Source organism: Nannospalax galili, unplaced genomic scaffold (genome assembly GCF_000622305.1).
Source record: "Nannospalax galili isolate Female #2095 unplaced genomic scaffold, S.galili_v1.0 scaffold139, whole genome shotgun sequence".
NCBI lineage: Eukaryota > Metazoa > Chordata > Mammalia > Rodentia > Spalacidae > Nannospalax > Nannospalax galili.
In genome coordinates this window covers 3,927,724-3,948,404 of record NW_008345884.1, presented here as the reverse complement: position 1 = coordinate 3,948,404, position 20,681 = coordinate 3,927,724, and the positions used below count along the sequence as shown (strand labels likewise).

The window sequence follows — 20,681 nt, the reverse complement described above, 5'->3', positions numbered from 1 at the left end:
GTGTGTGGTGTGTGTGTGTGTGTGGTGTGTGTGTGTGGTGTGTGTGTGGTGTGTGTGGTGTGTGTGTGTGTGGTATGTGGTGTGTGTGTGGTGTGTGTGGTGTGTTGTGTGTGTGTGTGTGTGTGTGTGTGTGTGTGTGGTGTATGTGGTGTGTGTGTGTGTATGTGTGTGTTTACACAATGCTTCAGGCTATTTAAGATGTCTTAACGCTTAGTAACTTATGCGGTTGATTCTTATTACTCCCACTTCACAGACAGAGAAACTATATTACATAGAGGATGACCAATTGACCTAAGACAAGTTCTGTAGTGATAGAATAAAAACATTGTAGTGCTCATCCCAACTCTAATGTATCTGTATTACTTTTGTCATCACTGTAACCAAAATATCTGACAGAAACAACTTAAGGGAAGAAGAGGGTTTTTGGTTGTTATTCCATCCTAGCAGGGAAAGCATGGCAGAGTAGCTCCATCTGTGGCAGTAGGCTCATGTGGTGGAACTTTTCACAGAACAGTGGACCAGGAGAGAGTGCTCAGACTGGAGCCAGAAACCAGTATAAAACTTTCAAAGGCCCATTTTAGTGACCCATTTACACCAGTCATTCCTTACTTCCTAAACACTCCTGGATTTAAAAATAGCACCATCAGCTGGGAGGTAGGTATTCAAACTATGAGCCTGTGGGATTCAACCCACAGGATTCCATCCATAGCAAATCCCAACAAAATCAGAATTTAAAAGTACTGGTCTAGGGTCAGGGTTTTTGACATTTAGGAACAATTTGGTATAATGTCTGATTTTGTAAAGGAATCCACAGATTAAACACGAAACTGAAAGTGGACTTCAAGCCATTGCTGAGACCTTTGAGACACAGTCTATAGGTACTTTCTTTTTTAAATTTCTTTTTATTTTTTGAGAATCTCATATATGAGTACTGTATTTACATCATTTCTATCCTTCCCTCTCCCCCTCCAACTCTTTCCGTGCCCCCACCCTTGTACTTTCTTAGTCAGAAGAGAAACACCAGAGTCTGCAGGGTAGACTCCCTGAGTCCTCCTACCTCTTTGTATGACAGGATCTGGAGCTGGTGTTTCGATTGGCAGAAACAACTACAATGCAACATTGGTAAAATAGCATGGCTTCCATTTCCTTTGAGTTGACTACTTCCCCCTGTGTTTTCTCTGCTCATCCCCACTGCTTCTCTTCTGTTCTTTTCTTCCTTGTCCCCAACTCTGTTTTTCTGTTAATGCAGTTTATATCTTGACAGAATCTTACCACTTAAGGTATCCTGTTTTACTGTAGTCTGGTGTCATCCTTAAGGGCAGGGCCAGATAACATTGGGCCACTTCTGATTCATGGAAGACCTTTCCCACTCATTTCTACTTGGAAAATGGCCCTGGTACTAGAGCAGAGGAAAATAACTTTGCAAAGTCTCTTCTGAATTTCCAAAGCCAAAAGGATGAAAAGTTGAAATGAGAGTATCTGACTTCCTAGATCCTTGAAAGCTATTTTCATGTTCTAGAAACTTCTATAATTTCTTTTAATCTGTTCCTAATACAGTTTACTTCTACTTTTGCCATTAGTTGCTGGAGCTCTGTTTGACTTATCAACAGAATGTGCATCATCTCCTCTTTCTTAATATTTTATTTATTTGTGTGTGTGAGTATATTGCCTGTATATATGTAAGTGTACCTGAGTCATGCAATGCTCATGGAGATCAGAAGAGAGTGTCAGATTTCCCTGGAACTATAGTTACAGACAGTTGTTAGCTGCCATATGGGTGCTGGAAATCGAACCCAGGTTCTCTGCAAGAGTAGCCATTACTCTTAATCACTGAGCCATCTCTCTAGCCCCACATCATCTCCTCTTGAAGCCATGAGTTGCTGTTCTAATTCCCAGAGCATGGTCCCTTCATCTGAGCCAGAAGGATAAGAATGGGCTGTAATAGACCTTACTAGCCATTTTGTTGAATGCCCCCCCCAACAGAAGACAAGCCCTGCCTACTGCCATAGGGTTCCATATAGCTACACAACCCTGCCTAAGGTGATTTGAATGAGAAATGTCCCCCATAAGCACAAATATTTGAAAACTCAATCAGTGGTAGTGCTGTTTGGAGAGGGTGATAGAACTTTAGGGGGGTTGGCCTATCTAGAAGAAACATATCACTAAGGGTGGGCTTTGGAGTTCTTAGACTTGCCCCACTTCCAGCTTGCTCTGTCTGCTCCTGGTATGTGCTTGAAGATGTGAGTGTTCAGCTTTCTGCTTTTGCTACCTCTGTCACAGTGCCTTCCTGCCATGATAGACTCCAATCCCTCTAGAACCATAAGCCCAAATAAACTCTTCCTTGATCATGGTATTTTATCACAGCAACAGAAGAACAACTAATATACTGCCCTTCTTAGAGGAAGGCATTCCTGGTCTGTTCAGTCTTGAGTGGGTTTTTTGTTGCTTTGTTTTTTATATTTACTCTTTTTTATGCCTCCATGTGTGTAAGTGCATCCATGTCATGCAATGCCCACAGAGGACAGAAGAGGACATTGGATACCCTGGAACTGGAGTTATGGACTGTTGTTAACTGCCATGTGAACCCAGTTCTTCTGTAAGAACAGCCAGTGTTCTTAATTGCTGAGCCATCTCTCAGGCCCCCTACTCTTTTATTTTTTTGGTCTTTAATTTTCAAACATGAGTGTTATCTTTGCATTATTTCCATCCTTCCTATGTCCCCTACTCCCTCTCAATTTCTTGTCCTCTTCTTTAATTATTATTGTTATATAATATATATACATGCATAAATATGCATATATATATATTTATAATTCAATGAGTCTATTTACTGGTGCTCATGCACGCCTGCATTTAGGGCTGCCCACTCGGGTTTAGATAACTTCTCAGCAAGCTAGTCCCTACTGCTTGTGTTCTTATTCATATAAATTTGCTTTCAGAATTTCTGTGTTCCAGTTATGTATTTCTTCTTTTGCCAATTTTATTGTATTGTTGCTACTTTCTAATAACTGTTTACATATAAACACACTTCATCAAGCTGCTATTCATTTCCTATGGTGTTATGCAATGCCACATTATGGTACTGCTTAAATAGACACATCTTAACACTTAGCATCCGTTTTAGACAAGAGGGGATCCAAAATGCTCTGAGAACCTGTTCCTTCAGATTTTTTCCAGAACTGATCTCTCAAAGAAAGCCCTTCCTCTATCTTTTATTGAAACTGTACATTCCACAAGAAATGGGGAAGGAAAAGTGGACCTTTATTTTTCCCTTTCTGACCCTTATTGTTCTGGAACAGCACACACACAAGTACAAACATGTTATCAATTTAAACCCTGTTGTTTACAACGCAAACAAGATAATCTTCATTTCTTCCTACAAATATGCACATGTGCTCCTGGTTACACACACACACACACACACACACACACACACACACACACACTCATTAATACATTGTTTTGGGTCAAGGGCAAGGAAGGGTCATGAGGGATTAAATCTAGATGCCCATATCACAAGAAGATCCCAAAGCTTAGGAAGGTTGTTTTAAATTATAAGCAAGCTGAGAGAGTGTCAAATTATCTCAAAACATTAGATTTTCCTGTTGGTTGCAATGTTAGGTAAAAGCCATTTGTCCAGAACATGTCTGCATTGTAAAAGTCATTCCTGAAATTATCAACTTTGTCTTCACAATATTGTTGAATTTATTCTGTTAAGGATTTAACTTAAAAAAAAAAGAACATTTTTTCAACTATGAGAATATATTTTCATAATATTGAATTGCATTCTGTATTTCCAGTTCTTCCACCTTAGTTATTTTCCATGCCTTCATAAACTTTTTTAAAGTTAATTTTATTTCTTTTTAGGTTGTCTTTCAAAATAATTTTTTTCATTTATTACTTATTTGTGTATATTGTGGGGGCTTGCACATGCTATAGCATACATGTGGAGGTCAGAGGACAACCTTCAGGAGTTAGTCTTATTCTGCTCTGTTGGTTTTAGGCATAGAGCTGAGGGCATTAGGCAAGGCAACAAAGGCCTTTAACCAGTGAGCTGTCTTGCTGGGCCTCAAATCCTATTTTCTTAATGATGAATTGTTATATAGAAAACTAACACTTGCCTGGCATAAGAGAATAAGACTCTGGGGCTGGGTACAGCATTTTAAAGGCACAGACCTCTTGGGTAATTCCCCCCAAACCTTGGGGGACAAGATTAGTAGGTAGATCAAGATGGTAGGTGTTATCTCTCAAACTTCACATTTGTAATTTTTCTTGGCACCTAAAGCCTAAACTACTTCTTTCCTGTTGTTTCATAGTTTTTAAGGACTTTCATGACTTTATTTCAAATTCTCTGAGTAAAATTCTTCAGGGGTTTTTTCCCCTCTCTTTCTGTCAACCAACTTCAATCATCATGTTTGAGAGTTTCTACTAGCCCCTGAATGACTATACTCCTGTTATGTGGTTTTCAAAATCAAGTTCTAAAACAGCACAGACTTGGCAGCTCAAACAGCCATGTATGTGAACTTTATAGTCTCTAAAGTTAGTTTTGCCAAATATTAAGTTGAAAATACTCATAAAATCACCTTACTAGGAAAGGTAAAAATCGAAAAAGGCTGAATCACACTCAGATCTTAGGAAAATTTGTTAATATGTCTATTGGAACTTTTTAATAATTTCCATTTCATTACTGTGAAGAGTAGAGCATAGCAGAAAGGACATAAAATAACAAAAAAAATGACTAAGATCCAACCACACCTCTGTTGCTTATCAAGTGTGAACTTGGACAGTTTTTAACATTAAATGGAAACTAAATGATAACATATGTCCCACTTGGTTGTTAGAAGGAATAAGTAAGATGACATATGTAATATAGGCATTAGGATCTCTGGCTAAAACTCAATGATAAATTCTTATTCATTGACATTTCCTGCCATTGTGTTTTTTCTATTTATCTGACCTTATTTTCACTATTCAATATCTATATTCTTCTTTACATATGAAAAAAATAGTTTTCAAGATGCTCAATATTAGTTGTGTTTTTTAAACCTCATAAGATTGAGTTATCAGGGGACTGGAAAGATGGCTCAGTGGTTAAGGCTGCTCTGCCAGAGGACCTGGGTTCAGTTTCCAGCACCTATATGGTGGCTAACAACCATCTGTAACTCCAGTTCCAGGATCTCTAACCCCCTCTCTGGCCTCTGCAGGCATTACATGCATGTGGTACACTTACATTCATACAGGCAAACATTCATACATACACATAAAATGAAAATAAATATGTACATAAAGATTGAAATAGCAGAGTCAGCCTTATCACATTAAAATTGGTCTGTCTGACTCTTCCCCACAAAAAAACTAAGGTGTTTTTCTTTAGAATTATTTTGCATACATGCAAATGTATTCCTTACAGTATTTGAAAGTGACTATAGGTTTTTGCAAAGCAAGCTGTTTCACTTCTATATACTAGTGTACCACAGGAAGACTTTAACTTATGTTCACATCTTGATGAAGAACGTGAAACATTGACAGTTTAGTGCCTCCTTGAGTCTTTGATTTCCCAAAGGCCATTTGCATTTAAAATCTAGCCTGTCCCTCTCTGTCTCTGAGTCTTGCTCTCCTCTGGTCTTGATGCACTCTCAGGCATGCTCTGCCCTTCTGGGACACAAAGCTGCCAGCAATTGAAAACTTAACTCCTTCTGTTCCAAATCCAATGGAAAAAGCAAACATGCCTTTCCTGGGTGGCTCGGCAATTATAACGAAAGGAAGGAAAGTAGATGCTGGAGAAGGAGAGCAGCAGGGATCTACCAGATGGCTTCATCAGAAAGTCTCAGCAGCCTAGCATGCAGAAAGGCCTAGGTTTTTCTGAGTAAGCCCTCCGTGCTTCCAGTTCAAAGAACTTGACACTCCTTAGCCCTAACTTCTCACCTGCAAGCCTTAGTTCATTCTCATGGTAATGCCTCCTGCTTACTAAAATCATTTCTATGAAACTTAAGTCAGAGATAACATTTTCCTTTATGTATGCCATGGTTTATTAATATACACTCACAGCAACTTATTATTTTTAACCTACAAATCATTTATGAATCTCCCAAGCCATATTATTTATGAATTAAAATAGCAGAACATCTTTTCAAAATAAATAAATAAATAAATAAATAAATTTTTTTGGTCTTTTTTGAGACAGGGTCTCCCTATAGCCCCAGCTGGCCCTGGAACTCACTTTGTAGACCAAGTTGGCCTTGAACTCACAGAGATCCACCTGCCTCTGCCTCCCAAGTGCTGGGATTAAAGTTGTGTGCCACCACGCCCAGCCAATTTACTAGAATTTTTAATGTTTATGTTATGATGAAAGCATTATTTCACATCAATAAGCACAGCCATATGCCATATAATGACATGTCAGTCAACACTAGGTTGCATGAGGTTGCATGAACTACAGTGGTCCCATAAGATTATTAGTTAGGACACAGTGCCTCATAACATATTGATCAGTTTGAGTCAGTCCCTTACATTCTTTTTAACTGATGCAATTCCTCGTTTATGTTAGGTTGTCTTTTATTGCTAACAGGTTTTGGGTCTTTAAAAAAAATGTATGGATAAGAAAAAGCAGGAACAAAAGTAGCTAAGTTATATTCAGTTTTTCCATGTGAGAAACAAAAAGATTAATATTCTTTTTCTTAAAAGATTTATTTTATTTTTAATTATGTACATATATGTATATATCGTGTACACGTATTAGTACAGGTGCCCACAGTACAGAAGAAAGTGTTGGATTCCCTGGAGCTGGAGTTACACGTCAGGAAGCTGCCTGATGTGGGTGCTAGGAACCAAACTCAGATCTTCTGCAAGAGCATTATTCATTCTTAATCACCGAGTCATCTCTCTAGCCCCAAGATTAATATTCTTAATAGCAGCATCATTTAAATGAATAAGAAAAGTTAAGTATTATGTAAAATATAGGCAAAGAATTGACTAGATTGAGCATTTAAAAAGAAACATGGTTATGATCACAAAAAATTACACTAGTGTTATCAATGTCATGTAAAATCAACATAATAGTTTTCAAGACGGCATCCCCTTTCTCTCAAAACATCACCCTGAAACATGGAAGATAAGAGATATAAACTCCCTGTTCAGCGAGACTAGACAGCATGCATAATTTTAAAGCATAATATATTAAGTCAGAAAGTGAATGAAGAAACAGCAGACAGGAAAAGGGTCAAAGCGAGTAGGGAAGATAGAGGGGCAAGTAACTCTATTCATTATTTCACCAGTAAAACTAGGAAATTTCTTAGGCACCAGTAGAAATCTGCTGGCAAATGTTTAACAACTAGTTATCAGGAAAAGCTGATAACAGTGTGCGGGAGCCTGTATGTTATACTATGTATATACATAGGTACATGTCATAAATGTTATGATATAAAGGAAGAATATTATATAGTATACAAATAATAACAAAATAGACAATGTGATTTGTTTAAAATTCCATATAGCCCATTCTTATGTCTAGTAGCCAATCTATTGTTGCAATTAGAGAGTGAGTACACCTTCAACCTAAATGCCGATTGATGTTTTCAGTTAACCAGTAAGCAAATGTAAGGTAATAAAGATGCATGTCAGAATTTCACTCATTTGTCAATGAGGTGAATAATTATTTTAGTGAGTTAGATAGTGACTATTGACTACAAATACTTTGCTAAGTTCTAGAAAAATATTTCCTCGATTTTATACTATTCACGATATGATAATTACAGAAATGACACATTTAAGTCTAAACTGCATAATCAGCATTTCCTCTATCACTTTCTCAATCTAAAAGGTCAACAAAACAATGAGTGAAGCCCAGATGCTTAATGTTCTCAGTTTCTATGAGGAAAAACATGCTTATCATCAGATCTGATTTCAACCTATCATTGTCTGGTCATTTATCTCTGCTGTGTTCCTGGTACCTAGAATAGAATTGGCATTCAACAAATATTTATTGAATGAAAAATAAAACACTAAACTTACTGCCAAGTGTCATGTTACACAGCTTTAATCCCAGCACCCTCGAGGCAGAGGCAGATGGTCTACATAGTGAGTTCCAGGATGTCTAGGTCTACGGGAGACCGTGTCTCAAAAACAAAACAAAACAAAACCAAAAGGACATTAAACATACTGTCTGCCAGACACTGTCCTAAGTGTTTCATGTGTGTTAGGCCTTAGATTCAGAAAGATTGTCAAAAACAAAAGTGTTCCGCCTATGAGAGTAGATATGAAAATTATATCACTTTTCTAAAATAATAGGTCCAATGGAAAAGTAATCTGTATCTGTAAAATCATGAAATGTGATGTAAAATTTATGTTAGATTATTCATAAAATCCAAAATATTAAAATGAAGGTTTACAAAGCTCAGAAAAGGTAATATACTTAAAACATCAAACACCTTAAAGCATTCGAGCAATGCAGGTTACATTTCTAACATTCTTATGTTGAAGATTCTCATCTCCTCATGCTTAGAATGGCTAGCTCTTCTATTTTGAAGATTTGTCTTAATTAACCATACCCTTTACTTTGTTTCTTAGGTACCAATAAAGGCCAGACGCCTTACTCAACAACTTCTCTACCACCACCACCTCCATCATCCCAGCCTGCCAGTCAGCCACCATTGCCAGCATCTCACCCAACACAACCACCAGTCCCAAGTCTACCTCCCAGAAACATTAAGCCTCCCCTTGACCTGAAGTAAGCAAAAAATAATTTTGCCATTTTTTTCACCAAAGTCTTGCCAGGAATTTTCAAACTATGCATGACTGAGTGCTGATGGTTCTATGGAAAACTTCTGGGGCATTTTAGTGGGCAATAGTCAGGGAGAAGGGTGGACTAAGCAGGCATCTCATATACTCTCATGCCCCTTTTGAGTCTGAGGAGCTCTTGTTTCTCTGTTTCGTGTTGGGTTTCTACTTAAGGGCTCACTTAAAGAAAATTTCTACTGCTTTTAAATTTTTTGCTGCTCCTTTGAGATTAGCAAACCACCTACATCTTCTCCACTATCACCACCACCACCATAATAATCACCAGGACCACCATTGTTTCCATTCTTGAAACCACCATTATCAGCATCCCCATGCCCACCACCCTCTACCCCAGCCACCATGTTTTACTTAGTGCCTGTGATTTCCTGGGCATCTTATATGCAATATCTATAAACTTATTAAGTGTACAGTATTTATTAGCATTTTATGGGTGTGAAAATGGAACTTTAGAAGGGAAACTTCTCCATGATCACATGATAGCTTGGAGGAGAAATTTAAACCAATGTCCATCTGACCTCAAAGTAAATATGTGCTTTAAGTCTATGCTAAACAGCATTTAGTGGATTTTAAAAATGTAAGTTTTGGACCTGGAGACATAGCTCGGAGGTTAAGAGCTCTGACTGCTCTTGCAAAGGATCTGGGTTTGATTCCCAGCACCCCACATAGCAGCTAACAACCATCCATAACTGCAGTCCCTAGGGAATTGGATGCTGTCTTCTGACCTCTGCAGCCATAGCACAACGTGGGTGCACTTACAGGCAATACACTCATACACATAAAATAAAAATAATAAATAAAATATTTTAAAATGTAAGTTTTATCTTTGGGCTATAATTAGCCATCTAAGAAACTTTTATTGAAGTGTAGTCTTGCTCAAGTTTTTTTAGGAGTTTCATTTATAAATGTCCTATCTCGGGGCTGGAGAGATGGCTTAGAGACTAAAAGCACAGATTGCTCTTGCAGAGGACCCGGGTTCAATTCCCAGCACCCACATAGCAACTAACAACTGTCCATAGCTCCAGTTCCAGGGTATCCAACACCCTCTTCTGACCTCCGCAGGCATTACATGACACAGGTGCACTTACACACATGCAGGCAATACACTCATACACATAAAAAATAATAATAAATAAAATTTTGGGGGGTCTTTTTGAGACAGGGTCTCCCTGTAGCCCCAGCTGTCCTGTAACTCACTATGTAGACCAGCCTGGCCTTGAACTCACAGAGATCCACCTGCCTCTGCCTCCCAAGTGCTGGGATTAAAGGTGTGTGCCACCACGCCTGGCAAATAAAATATTTTTAAATGGCATATCTCTATGGATTGCTATATATAGGTTGTTTATCCCTGACTTATCAAAATAGCTAGTTGAGGAAAAATTGAATGATTGTAGTAAAATAAAATATTTTAAAAAGCAATAGTCCAACAATAACAAGCACAGATTTTTATGGTAAAATATGTTAGATCTTTACATTCCTCTTTTAGAAAATTGTTTTACATTATTCTTCTTTCCCACAAACAAGTAATGCTCTGATATAATAGTATAATTTGATTTTACCTCAGTTCTCCTACCAAATTGATGGCCTATTGTCCATAATCCATAATAGTAAAATTTGTTAATAGCAAAAATCATGCTGAGCACTTTCCTTAAGTGTTTCATGGTTATAGTTTAGAGCAGTACTTGAAGACGCATTTATTATGAGTAACCATGACTATTTTTATTTCGTGATGCTTCTTGGGGGTTTAAAGTTAGTAGCTAAGGCTGCACAAGCAGCAAGCCTTTTGCACGTGAGCACCTTTGTGATGCCTGTTCACATTATGCCCTTCTAGCATCTGAGCCAGTGGCTGCTAACTAAAAGACTTAAATACCGTAGGAGAAGCTGCCACCAAAGGAAAGTGTAAGGCACCTGCCAACTAACATATTAAGGCTAAAGAAGCATTAGTCTAATTAAAATAGATAATATATGTACTAGTAAACACTTGCTTCCATGCAAATTATTTCTTTTCCCATGTGTAAAATAATGTTTCTTATCCTTAATTTTCTCCTTATTCTCATAAATTAAACCCATTCAATGTAGTTTTCAATACTCCTTTTTTGTCTATTTTTATTTTACTTCTTAGTTTTTTGTTGCTGTTTGAGCCAGGGTCTCATTGTGTATCCTTGGATGACCTAAAACTCACTATATAGCCCAGACTGGCCTCAGACTTGTGGAGATTTGCTGCCTCTGCTTCTGTTTCTGCCTCCTCTGCTTCTGTCTCCTCTGTCTCCTCCACCTCTGCCTTCAGTGCTGGGATTACAGGCAAGCACCACCATAGTGGACCCAAGATCTTAGCACTTCTAAACTTTGTTATATGGCCCTGCCTCAGGATGCACGTCAGCAAAGCCTCTGAATACGGCATAATTTTAGTGCAAAATCTAAACAACTCGAATGCGAATCCTGAAAATTGATTAGGTTTACTTCATTAAAGAAATAATGGAAGACTATTTGTCACTATTGCTGCTTTGGGACTCTTCCAGACCTCAGATATATCTGATGACTTACTGAAAGGACTCAGGTCTCAGTGTACAGTAATAGGAATGGCTGAGATTCACTAAGGTAACAAGAGGAGGGACAGGCAGGAGGTGAAAATAACCAAACTCAGGCCTCCACACAATTCCCTTTCAAGCCTAGGAAAGGTGCACAGCGGGAGGGTATAGATATAAAAAGGTAGTGTATGTCTCACACTGCTTCCCACAGACGCCCACTAGAGACAATGACCAAGTTTTCCACTGGAAGTTATCCCATAGGTTCCTTGGACCTAGCAATTGCCAGAAGACCAGAAACTTGGAATGAAAACAAGTGTTCACCTATGTCACATTGGTGACAGTCTCCACACAGCAAAACACTGTCATCAGATAGGCAATTTTTCCTGCAGTTGTAGAGAAAATGAGCTCCCATATACAAGCTCTGGGCCAACCTTAGTAGCACATGCTTCTAAAACAGCAAATTCAGGTCCGCTATGTTGATTCTTTCCTGAAAATCTGATCCTAGAATCCATCCGGACAAGTGAAGAGAATAAGTTGTAGACAGAAGAAAGATTTCACAAGCAATCCTAGGACATGGACTGCTTTCACAGGATGCTGTCCAGTTCCAGCTTTGCAAAGAATTCAAAGTTTTGCCTAAGAAGGCAAAGTTGAAAGGGTCTGCCAACCAGCCAGGCTTGAATTCTTACTGTTTATACCAGATATTGGTAGTGGTAAGCTTTGCCTCCTTTCTCATTCCATTTTATTAAGGACTGCTCATATGTGACTCATCTAAGATCTGCCAACTCCATAAAACACAGCCTGTTCGAAGAAAAATGAGAAGAAACAAGGGGCTTGGTTGTTGCATTGCCTGGATAATCTATGCCCAAAATATCTGAAGGTTAATTGTCATTTGCAGAAAAGAGAATGCATGAATGCTAAGGACATCTATAAGCTCCTTTGTCTTTTCAAAAGAGAAAATGTCAACATTTTTCAAGTTCCCATCAGTGAGCTCAAGTAAACTCCACAATGAGGAAATATCTAGGTCAGAAAATTTCCCCCAAGAAAGGGAAACTAGGTAAATACACAGAGGAAATGAAAGCACAGTGGTTCTTTATATTCAGGCCCAAAAGCTTGTATCTCACATGAAAAAGAAATCTATAGGTTGGATTTGGGGCAGAAAAGTGGGAGAGACCTGTGTCTGTTGCTTCTTACCATCACCCTTCAGAATGTCTTGATGGCCTCCGGAGTATCACTCTGCAGGCCTGTGCCTCCCCCTCTAATCAAATTCCACTCCCAAGGCAAGATCTGCTAGGTTTTTAAAATATTGTTTGACAGATATTTGAGTCATTCCTTTGCGTCTTTGTTATTGGAGTTTGGGGAACATCAGGCAAATATCAGATTCCCGCTTTTATGAAACAGGGACCAGAGAAAAAGGAAGAAAGATAATAAATAGGTAAATGAGACTGTAGTAGGTAGTAAGTATCAAATTCTGAGAGAACAAACAGAGCACAGTTAGCGGATAGAGCTGAGGGGTTATTGGGGACCTCATGTTGTTGCAGATTTGCACAGAGAAGTGAGATTAAAAGATGCAAGGAAATACAGGGGTTGGGGATGAAGCTGTGGTGTGAGGGGGGATTGTTCAAGGCAGAGAGCAGAAAGAACAGAGGTCCACAAAGGCAAGGCAGGAGGCTGCAGGGACTGGTCTAGAGGCAGCCAGGGGAGTAGTAGCAAAAGTCAGCTGATTTGGCTGGTCTGTGCATCATGACAAAGACCACAGCGTTCACCCAAAGTGAAATGAGAACCACGGAGGGGTTAGAGCACAGGAGTGAATTCTCTGACTTGTTTGTCATTTAAATCAGGTCAAGGAGGTGAGTGAATGCTAAAGCAGCAGCAGAATGAACTGAGCGCTGTGGAAATGTGCGCAAGGCATGGAGGAGGCATGCTGGCCAAGATGATAGCCAGTGCTGGAGATAGAGAGAAATATCTGCACTTGGCCACGTCCAGACTCTGGATAAATTTTGAGCGGAAAAAGAGTGGCCTTTGGATTGGTTATGTAAAACAATGAGAATCATGGGAGAGTCTAAGGTTTTTGGCCTGAGCAATTGAAAGGATGATGCTCCCTTCAAATGACAGAGAGAGGCTGCAGGTTTCACAGTTGAGGAAGATTAGGAGGTTACGACTATGTTTAGCTTGAGGTAGCTCTTAAAGTCCAACTGAAAAAATTAAGGAGGCAATTAAGATTAAGAAGCAGAGAATTCAGAGACAGTTTTGGGCTAATTAAGCAAGCTTGAGAGGCATAGGGGTATAGCACTCATGAAAGTGATGATTCCGATTAAGATGACTGAGAAAGGGAGGCAGGGAGGGAGGTGGGGAGAGAGGGAGGCAGGGAGGCAGGCAAGAAAAGACAAAACTTGAATCCTTTAGAAAGCCTGGGTAAAGAAGGGACAAAGGAGAATAAACGGGAAGACACAAAAAGAAAGGACAAGCAAAGGGCATGCTCAGAAGGACACAGTGAGCAAGTGCCTCGTGCTTCTGAAGGTCAAAGGAGACAACTGTGGAGGTCTGTGGGAGTGAAACTGTTAGGAGGCTTGCGTGCCTGAAGATACAGCTTCAAAAGAGGGTGAACGCTGTGGCTGCAGAGATGGTGCTCTCGTTTCACTCTGTTTCTGTGCTAAAACACTCTGGCTAAAACTAACTTGAGGGACAAAAGCATTCATTTCATCTTCATCTTACACTTCCAGATCTTTGTCCATCACTGAAGGAAAGCAGTGCAGGAACTCAAGACAGGAACCTGGAGGCAGGAACCATGGAGGAACATTGCTTGCTGGCTCACCCACTCACTTATAACTTATGCTTAACTAGCTTTTTTTATATAGCCTAGGCCACCTGCCTAGGGATGCTGCCACCCAGAGTGGGCCGGGCCCTCCTGCATCAATTAATAATGTGGATAGTCCCCTATAGGTCAATCTGATCTAGGCAATTTCTGGTTGACGCTTTCCTCTCAGATAAGTCTAAGCTGTGTCAGGTTGACAATTAAGCTAACAGGCCTGAGAGATCAGTGGGTAAAATGCCTGCTGGACAACCATGAGAACTTGAGTTTGGGTCCTCAGCACCCTTGAAAGTGACCTATGCAGCAGCATGCATCTGCAACTGTAGTATTGGGAAAGTGGGAGTGGAGGGAATGGGGATACAGCAGAGACAGGTGGACCCTTGGGGCTCGCTGGTTAGGCAGTCCAGCCAAATAACAGGCTCTGGGTTCAGTGAGAGATCCTGTCCCCAAATAAGGTGGACAGTGATAGAGGATACCCGATGTCAACCTCTGCCCTGCACACACACAAAATACGAACACAGACATATACAAACACAGAGAGAGAGAGAGAGAGAGAGAGAGAGAGAGAGAGAGAGAGAGAGAGAGAGAACAGAGAGCGATAGAGAATGTGTGTGTGTGTGTGTGTGTGTGTGTGTGTGTGTGTGTGGAGAGAGAGAGAGAGAGAGAGAGAGAGAGAGAGAGAGAGAGAGATCAGAAAGACCTAAGGAGTAAACTAAAACAGAGATAGGGAGAATCTGGGATGGAAAGAATTTTTGTTTTCTGTGTCTCTTTGTTTGTTTTTAGAATATCCCCAAATATTTTTTGTAGCTAAGGATAATCTTGACTTTATATGGAAATGACAGCATGTTTGTATGGTGATAAAAAAGAACCAGTAAAGAGGAAAAGCTAATGGTAGATGGGGAAGAATTCTTGGAAGAAGGAATAGATAGAGCAGCATTGGTCTAGTGAGGGGTTGGCTAAAAGACTAACTAGATTTAGAGCTCTTCCTGGATGCACAGTGGGAGTTCTAACTGGGATCAAAGGAGGAATTCGGGGAGATAGAGACTTTGACCACCTGCAGCCTGCTGGGCCTGCTTCCAAAGTTGTTGCAAGAAGTGACTTGGAATCAAACCACTCAGGTCAGGATGTGAGTAAGTGTGAAAGGTTTAAAGGTTGATAGGAACCAGAAACCGTGAATAACTAACTTCGAGAATTAAGTAGTCAAGGCCAAAGTTATACATATTTTAAATTGTATTGTTTCCCCACCTAGTGGTCAGAATATAATGTTATGTTTTCTTCTGTTTTCCTCAGACACTTGAATGAGTAAAATAGATCAAAAGACCAAGTCTATCATTATAATGTTCAAATCAACGTCTCACTGTAGCACTTTTCTTAGTACCATTTTTTAAATGAATTAGAAGTTTAACAGCATAAAAAATCCTTCAGATGAAAACAGAACCAGTGGTTGAAAGTTGTGGTATACAAAGCCAATTTCATGGTTATTAATAGTGGTGAGACAGGAAGAGTGAGGTAATAAGAAATAATAAGGAATGGGAAGTGACTAAGGTTAGAAAAGGAAAGGGCAAATGGTTCTTCCCCTGAAGTCAGTCACTCCTAGTTAGTATAAGGGATTGTTTTGAGTAAGAATGTACCATTATGACCTTGTAATTAACTACAAGTGTGTAAATTTTTCCAGAACTTGAGACTGACTGTAGCAATTAGCCACCGCCAGTCAGCCCTGCTAACTCCAATTAGAAATTTTTGGTGTAGACAAGTCATCGTTTTAAAGTTCCACACAGTTTAAGATTAGAAAGGTGTGCTCCAGAGCAAAGTGGCATCCCAGTTTGGGCAGTACAGAGCAGTTTCATGTGTCACTTGGATTGTCTTTTCCTTCCAAAGAAGAATCCAGCAATTAAAAGATTAATACTAAGCTTATGAATAGTAAACACAGCATGAAGAATGACAGTTTTACATATTTAAATTTAGGAAATAGAACCCTAATAGGTTTTATTTGTTTCTTGTTTTGATTAGGTTTCTTTTTTTTTTTTTTTTCTGGACTAGCAATTGAACACAGAGCCTCACACATGCTAGGCAAGCACTCTATCACTGAGCTACAGCCCAGTCCACTCTAATAGTGAGCTACAGCCACAGCCCAACTATTCTTGAACTTGGCTTTTCCTATTTAGTTCTTTAAAACATAGACAAAGAACTGTGCTGAAAGGCCAGCCTGAGGGACTCACCGGCACTGAGGAGCTTCCTTTTCTTCCGCTTCCCCCTCCCGCTGCTCGCTCTTCTTGTCTGTTGTGACTACTTCCATTGTTTCCCTCAATCTGTCTGTAGAGCTTTTCTCTGTGCCTGGAACACTGAGCAACTGGTAACCCTTGGACATGGGTTTATTCAGGTCATTTGTACCTATTTCTTGCTCTCTGTCTTGTACACCTATTTCTTTGTCCCTTTTGTTCTCTGTCACTGCCATTGTGGTCACTATTTCCTATTCATTGTCTATTTTAACGGTATATATGCATATATATGTATACATATATGTATATTATAAATTCAGACCTATATATGCGTATAGTACAAATTCAAACCTATATAAAATGGCATTATAGACTATGTGGTATATTTTTGGGTCTGTGTGTAGATAAACCTTCCTGAAGAGAGTAAACACTTTATGTGACTATACCGAACAAAAGTCCTTCCTTTTACAAATATTATTTATCCAGGTGTTTTAAGAAGTAGGCTATAAGTTCAGTGGTTTTTTTTTTTTTTAATATCCTTTTAAACAAATGGCAATAATTCATTTTGGTGATTAATGTTACTTTTGTCTCAGTATCACTGTTGTAGCCCCAATTCATTAAAATAAAATCAAAGACTTAGCAAGACAAGAATTCTTCTAACACTGCTTTGAAAATGACAGTCTTCATAATAAATTAACTGAATGGCTATCCCTTTTCTCATGATGTGGTCTGGCCTTAAGAATTGACCTGCAAGCAGTTACTCTATAGTTATATGATTACACAGGATAATTACTGTAGAGATGGACACATAGCACACAGACACAGTGAAGAGCAAGTTTCAAAACTGGAGATACCTTCCCAGAAGAGAGACTGTTTAAGAACGGCTTGTTGGACAGCGGGCCACAGCAGGGGATATCAAGAAGCCAGAATTAGGGCCTGTGAGATGGCTCTGCAGGTAATGCGCTTACCTGTGAGCCTAACCACCTGATTTCAATCCTTGGAAGCCACATAAAAGTGGAAGGAGAGAACCAACTCCACAGCATTGTCCTCTGACCCCTACACATGCTATGTGTGTGTGTGTGTGCACACATACAATAATAATAAACTCTTTTTTTAAAAAATGAGCCAGAATTAACCCAGTGAAGGAAAGTGGGGGATAAGAGTGGATAAACAAGAATCAGAGAGTGTTCAGAGTATATTAAATCAGTATTAACAGGTGAGAAGAGGCTGTAAGAAACAGGAATATATGCCAGAGGTGGTTTGCATGCTTATAATCCCAGTTCTCAGGAGGATTGAGAGCTCTGGGCCTGTTTGGGCTACACAGTGAGATACTGCCTCAAAGAAAATTAGAAATAGAGGGAGAGACAAAGGGAATATGAGACGTAAGGCTGTGACTAGAACTGATTGTATAATCCCTATGCATAGGAGAAGGACTGTGGATTTTATTCAGTGGGCTGTCAGTGTGTCTAAAGTATTTACATCTTTTAAATAAAATTCTATTCATTAAAGCCAAGGTGAAGGATTTATTCATGTTAAATATTCAAATGTATATTATAAAACTGTTATCCATTTATACATCTAGAAATTTTATTCAATTATTTCCAAGAAGATCTTTCTTCATTTCTTGTTTTGTTTTACCTTTAAAATGTTATCTTACTATGTAGCCCAGGCTGGCTTGAACTCCAGAGTACTGGGATTGTAGGTATACAGCATCAAGTCACATTAGTCTTTGATTAGTGATTGGATGCCTCAAGTACCTTAGCTTAATCTCTCCCAAGTCAATGCCTATAAAGTGAGTTAACCTTCCATGGATGTTTTACACTTTATATATAAATGTAAGGTAGTAAATTCCATTTTTAAGTTTTTCAAACACCTGAATAGGCTAATTGAATGACCTTACTAAACAAAACCTTCCTATGACTCTAAAAGCTGAAATTCAGTTCTCTTAAATATTCCAATAGCATTTGTGATTAAATTATTCTTACAGTTTTGTCAAAAGTATGATTATCACAAAAATATTTAAACACATATAAGGCAGAGGTAATAATACATGAGGCCCCATGTCCCTTCATGAACTCTGACAGTTATAAACATGGTCCAACTTCTTTCATCTGTACATTCATCACTCCCTTTCTTGTGTTATTCTGAAATTAATATATAACATTGGCTTAGTTAATTCATAAGTATTTCAGTAGATAGTCTAAAAAATTAGACCCTGTGTGTTAGTATAGAATATCAAAACAGTGTTGAGATTCTAGTCCTCCATGGGCCACAGGCCTCTAATCCCAGTGCTCAGGAAGAAGTGGAAGCAGGAGAATTACTAGGGTAGGGCTATCCTAGGCTAAATAGTAAGACCTTATCTCAAAAAGACAAGGCTAAATAGTAAGACCTGATCTCAAAAAGACAAAACAACGTAATTTCTGATATCTATTACATTGTGTTTGTGTGTTTTAAATAAAAACTCAAAGCTTACACATCTTTGCTGGCTTATGTTTATAATTCTCTTTAACATACAGATTTACCCACCATCTCTATTTTCCATACTCCTTGAAATTTATTTGTTCAGGAAATCAATTTGTTTATGGATATTATGGTTACTCATGTTCTAGATTTTGATGATTGCCTCTCTGTAATACAGATTATATATTCTTCTCTGTACCACCTGTAGATTGCTAATTGAATGTAGAGGTGATTCAACTTAGGGTTTTTTTTTTTTTTTTGTAGTGTGTGTGTGTGTGTGTGTGTGTGTGTGTGTGTGTGTGAGAGAGACAGGGTCTTCCGGTAGCACCAGCTGTCCTGGAACTCACTATGTAGACCAGGCTGGCCTTGAAGAGATCTGCCTGCCTCTGCCACCCAAGTGCTAGGATTAAAGGCATACACCACCACGCCTGGCCTTTCAACTTAGTGTTTTACAATTTTGAATGCCTACATCCATTTGTATTTCTAATTTTTTTTTATTTTATGAGTATGATTGTTCCTGCATGTAAGTGCACCCATGTGTGCAATGCAAGTGGAGGCCAGAAGAGGGCAGCTGATCCCTTGGAACTGGAGTTAGGGACAGTTATTAGCCTCCATGTTGGTGCTGGGAACCAAGCCCAGGTCCTCCAAAAGTGATCTTAACCACTGAGCTATCTCTCCAGCCCTCAATTTGTTATTGTTCTTTATATTTGTGTTTTATTTTGTCTTTGATAAGACTTATTCCTAGATTATGATATGTTCTTTTATCAGGAGCTCATAATATACAGTTGACTCACCATGGAAGTGTGGTAACATGCCTCCTTGGGAACAGGACAGACAGATATCAATGCATGTAAACATGTTTTGCCTGTTTTTCTTATATCAATTTTATACCTTGCCTTTAACTCACCAAAAAAGAAATGAATGAAAACCATGAAATATTTAAAGAAAAGTTCTTCCTAAGCCACAAACAAAACCAATCATCTCTTTTTATGGACAAAGTCACAAGAAAATATTTCCAGCACACACTTCAAGCATGCTTAGCTTTTTAAAAAAATTTTTATTGAACTTTTGTACATTTCATACAACAGTTCTTAAGTAAATAGACCCCCTTCCTCCGTTTCTTTCTTAATTTCTTCTTTGACCCCATTCATCATTCAGGGGTGTGTTTTATAAATCTCCATGAGTTCATGTAGTTACTAGAGCTTCTTTTGCTGTTGACTATAACTGTTATTGCACTGTGGTCTGTAGAATGCATGGAATTATTTAAATTTGTTTGTATTTGTTGAGATTTGTTTTGTGTCCCAGAATGTGGTCAACTTTAGAATAACTTGCATGGGGTGTTGAGTAAAAAGTGCATTCTTTGGTGCTTGGGTCCAGTATTCTGTAGATGTCTGTTAGGTCCATTTCATGTAAGATGTCATTTAATTCAGGTGTCTCTCTGTTTACTCTTTGTCCAGTTGACTGTTCTATTAAAAACAGTTATTGTGGGGTATTGAAATCACCTACTATTGTTGAGTTGGGGTTAATCTGTATTTTATAGTCCTGGAGTACTGTGTGTTTTTATGAAACTGGATGCACCAGAGTTTGGTGAGTATATATTCATGATTGTAATGTCTTCTTGATCAATTGTTCCTTTGATTAGAATGAAGTGACCCTCTTTATCTCTTGTGATTAGTTTTAATTTAAAATTTATTTTGTCAGACATTAGGATTTCAACACCTGCTTGCTTCTTAGAGTCATTTTCTTGGAATATTTTTTTCCATCCTTTCACCCTAAGGTAGTATCTGTCCCTGAATGTGAGATGTTTTCTTTTTTTTAATTATTTATTTAGTAACCACATAATTAGAAGAAGCATTTCATGACAACAGCATT

The 20,681-nt window shown here is 38.7% G+C and overlaps 1 protein-coding gene across 3 annotated transcripts in view; it reads left to right on the top strand.

Annotated features, from left to right (window-relative positions):
• Positions 1-20,681, top strand: part of Fyb1 (FYN binding protein 1) — a 125,421-nt gene that overhangs the window by 64,488 nt on the left and 40,252 nt on the right. For all 3 annotated transcript variants that reach the window (XM_008842091.3, XM_029567799.1, XM_029567800.1), the window contains exon 3: positions 8,566-8,725. In XM_008842091.3, coding sequence (XP_008840313.1) covers positions 8,566-8,725 — 160 coding nt within the window. The remainder of the gene's footprint in view (positions 1-8,565; positions 8,726-20,681) is intronic.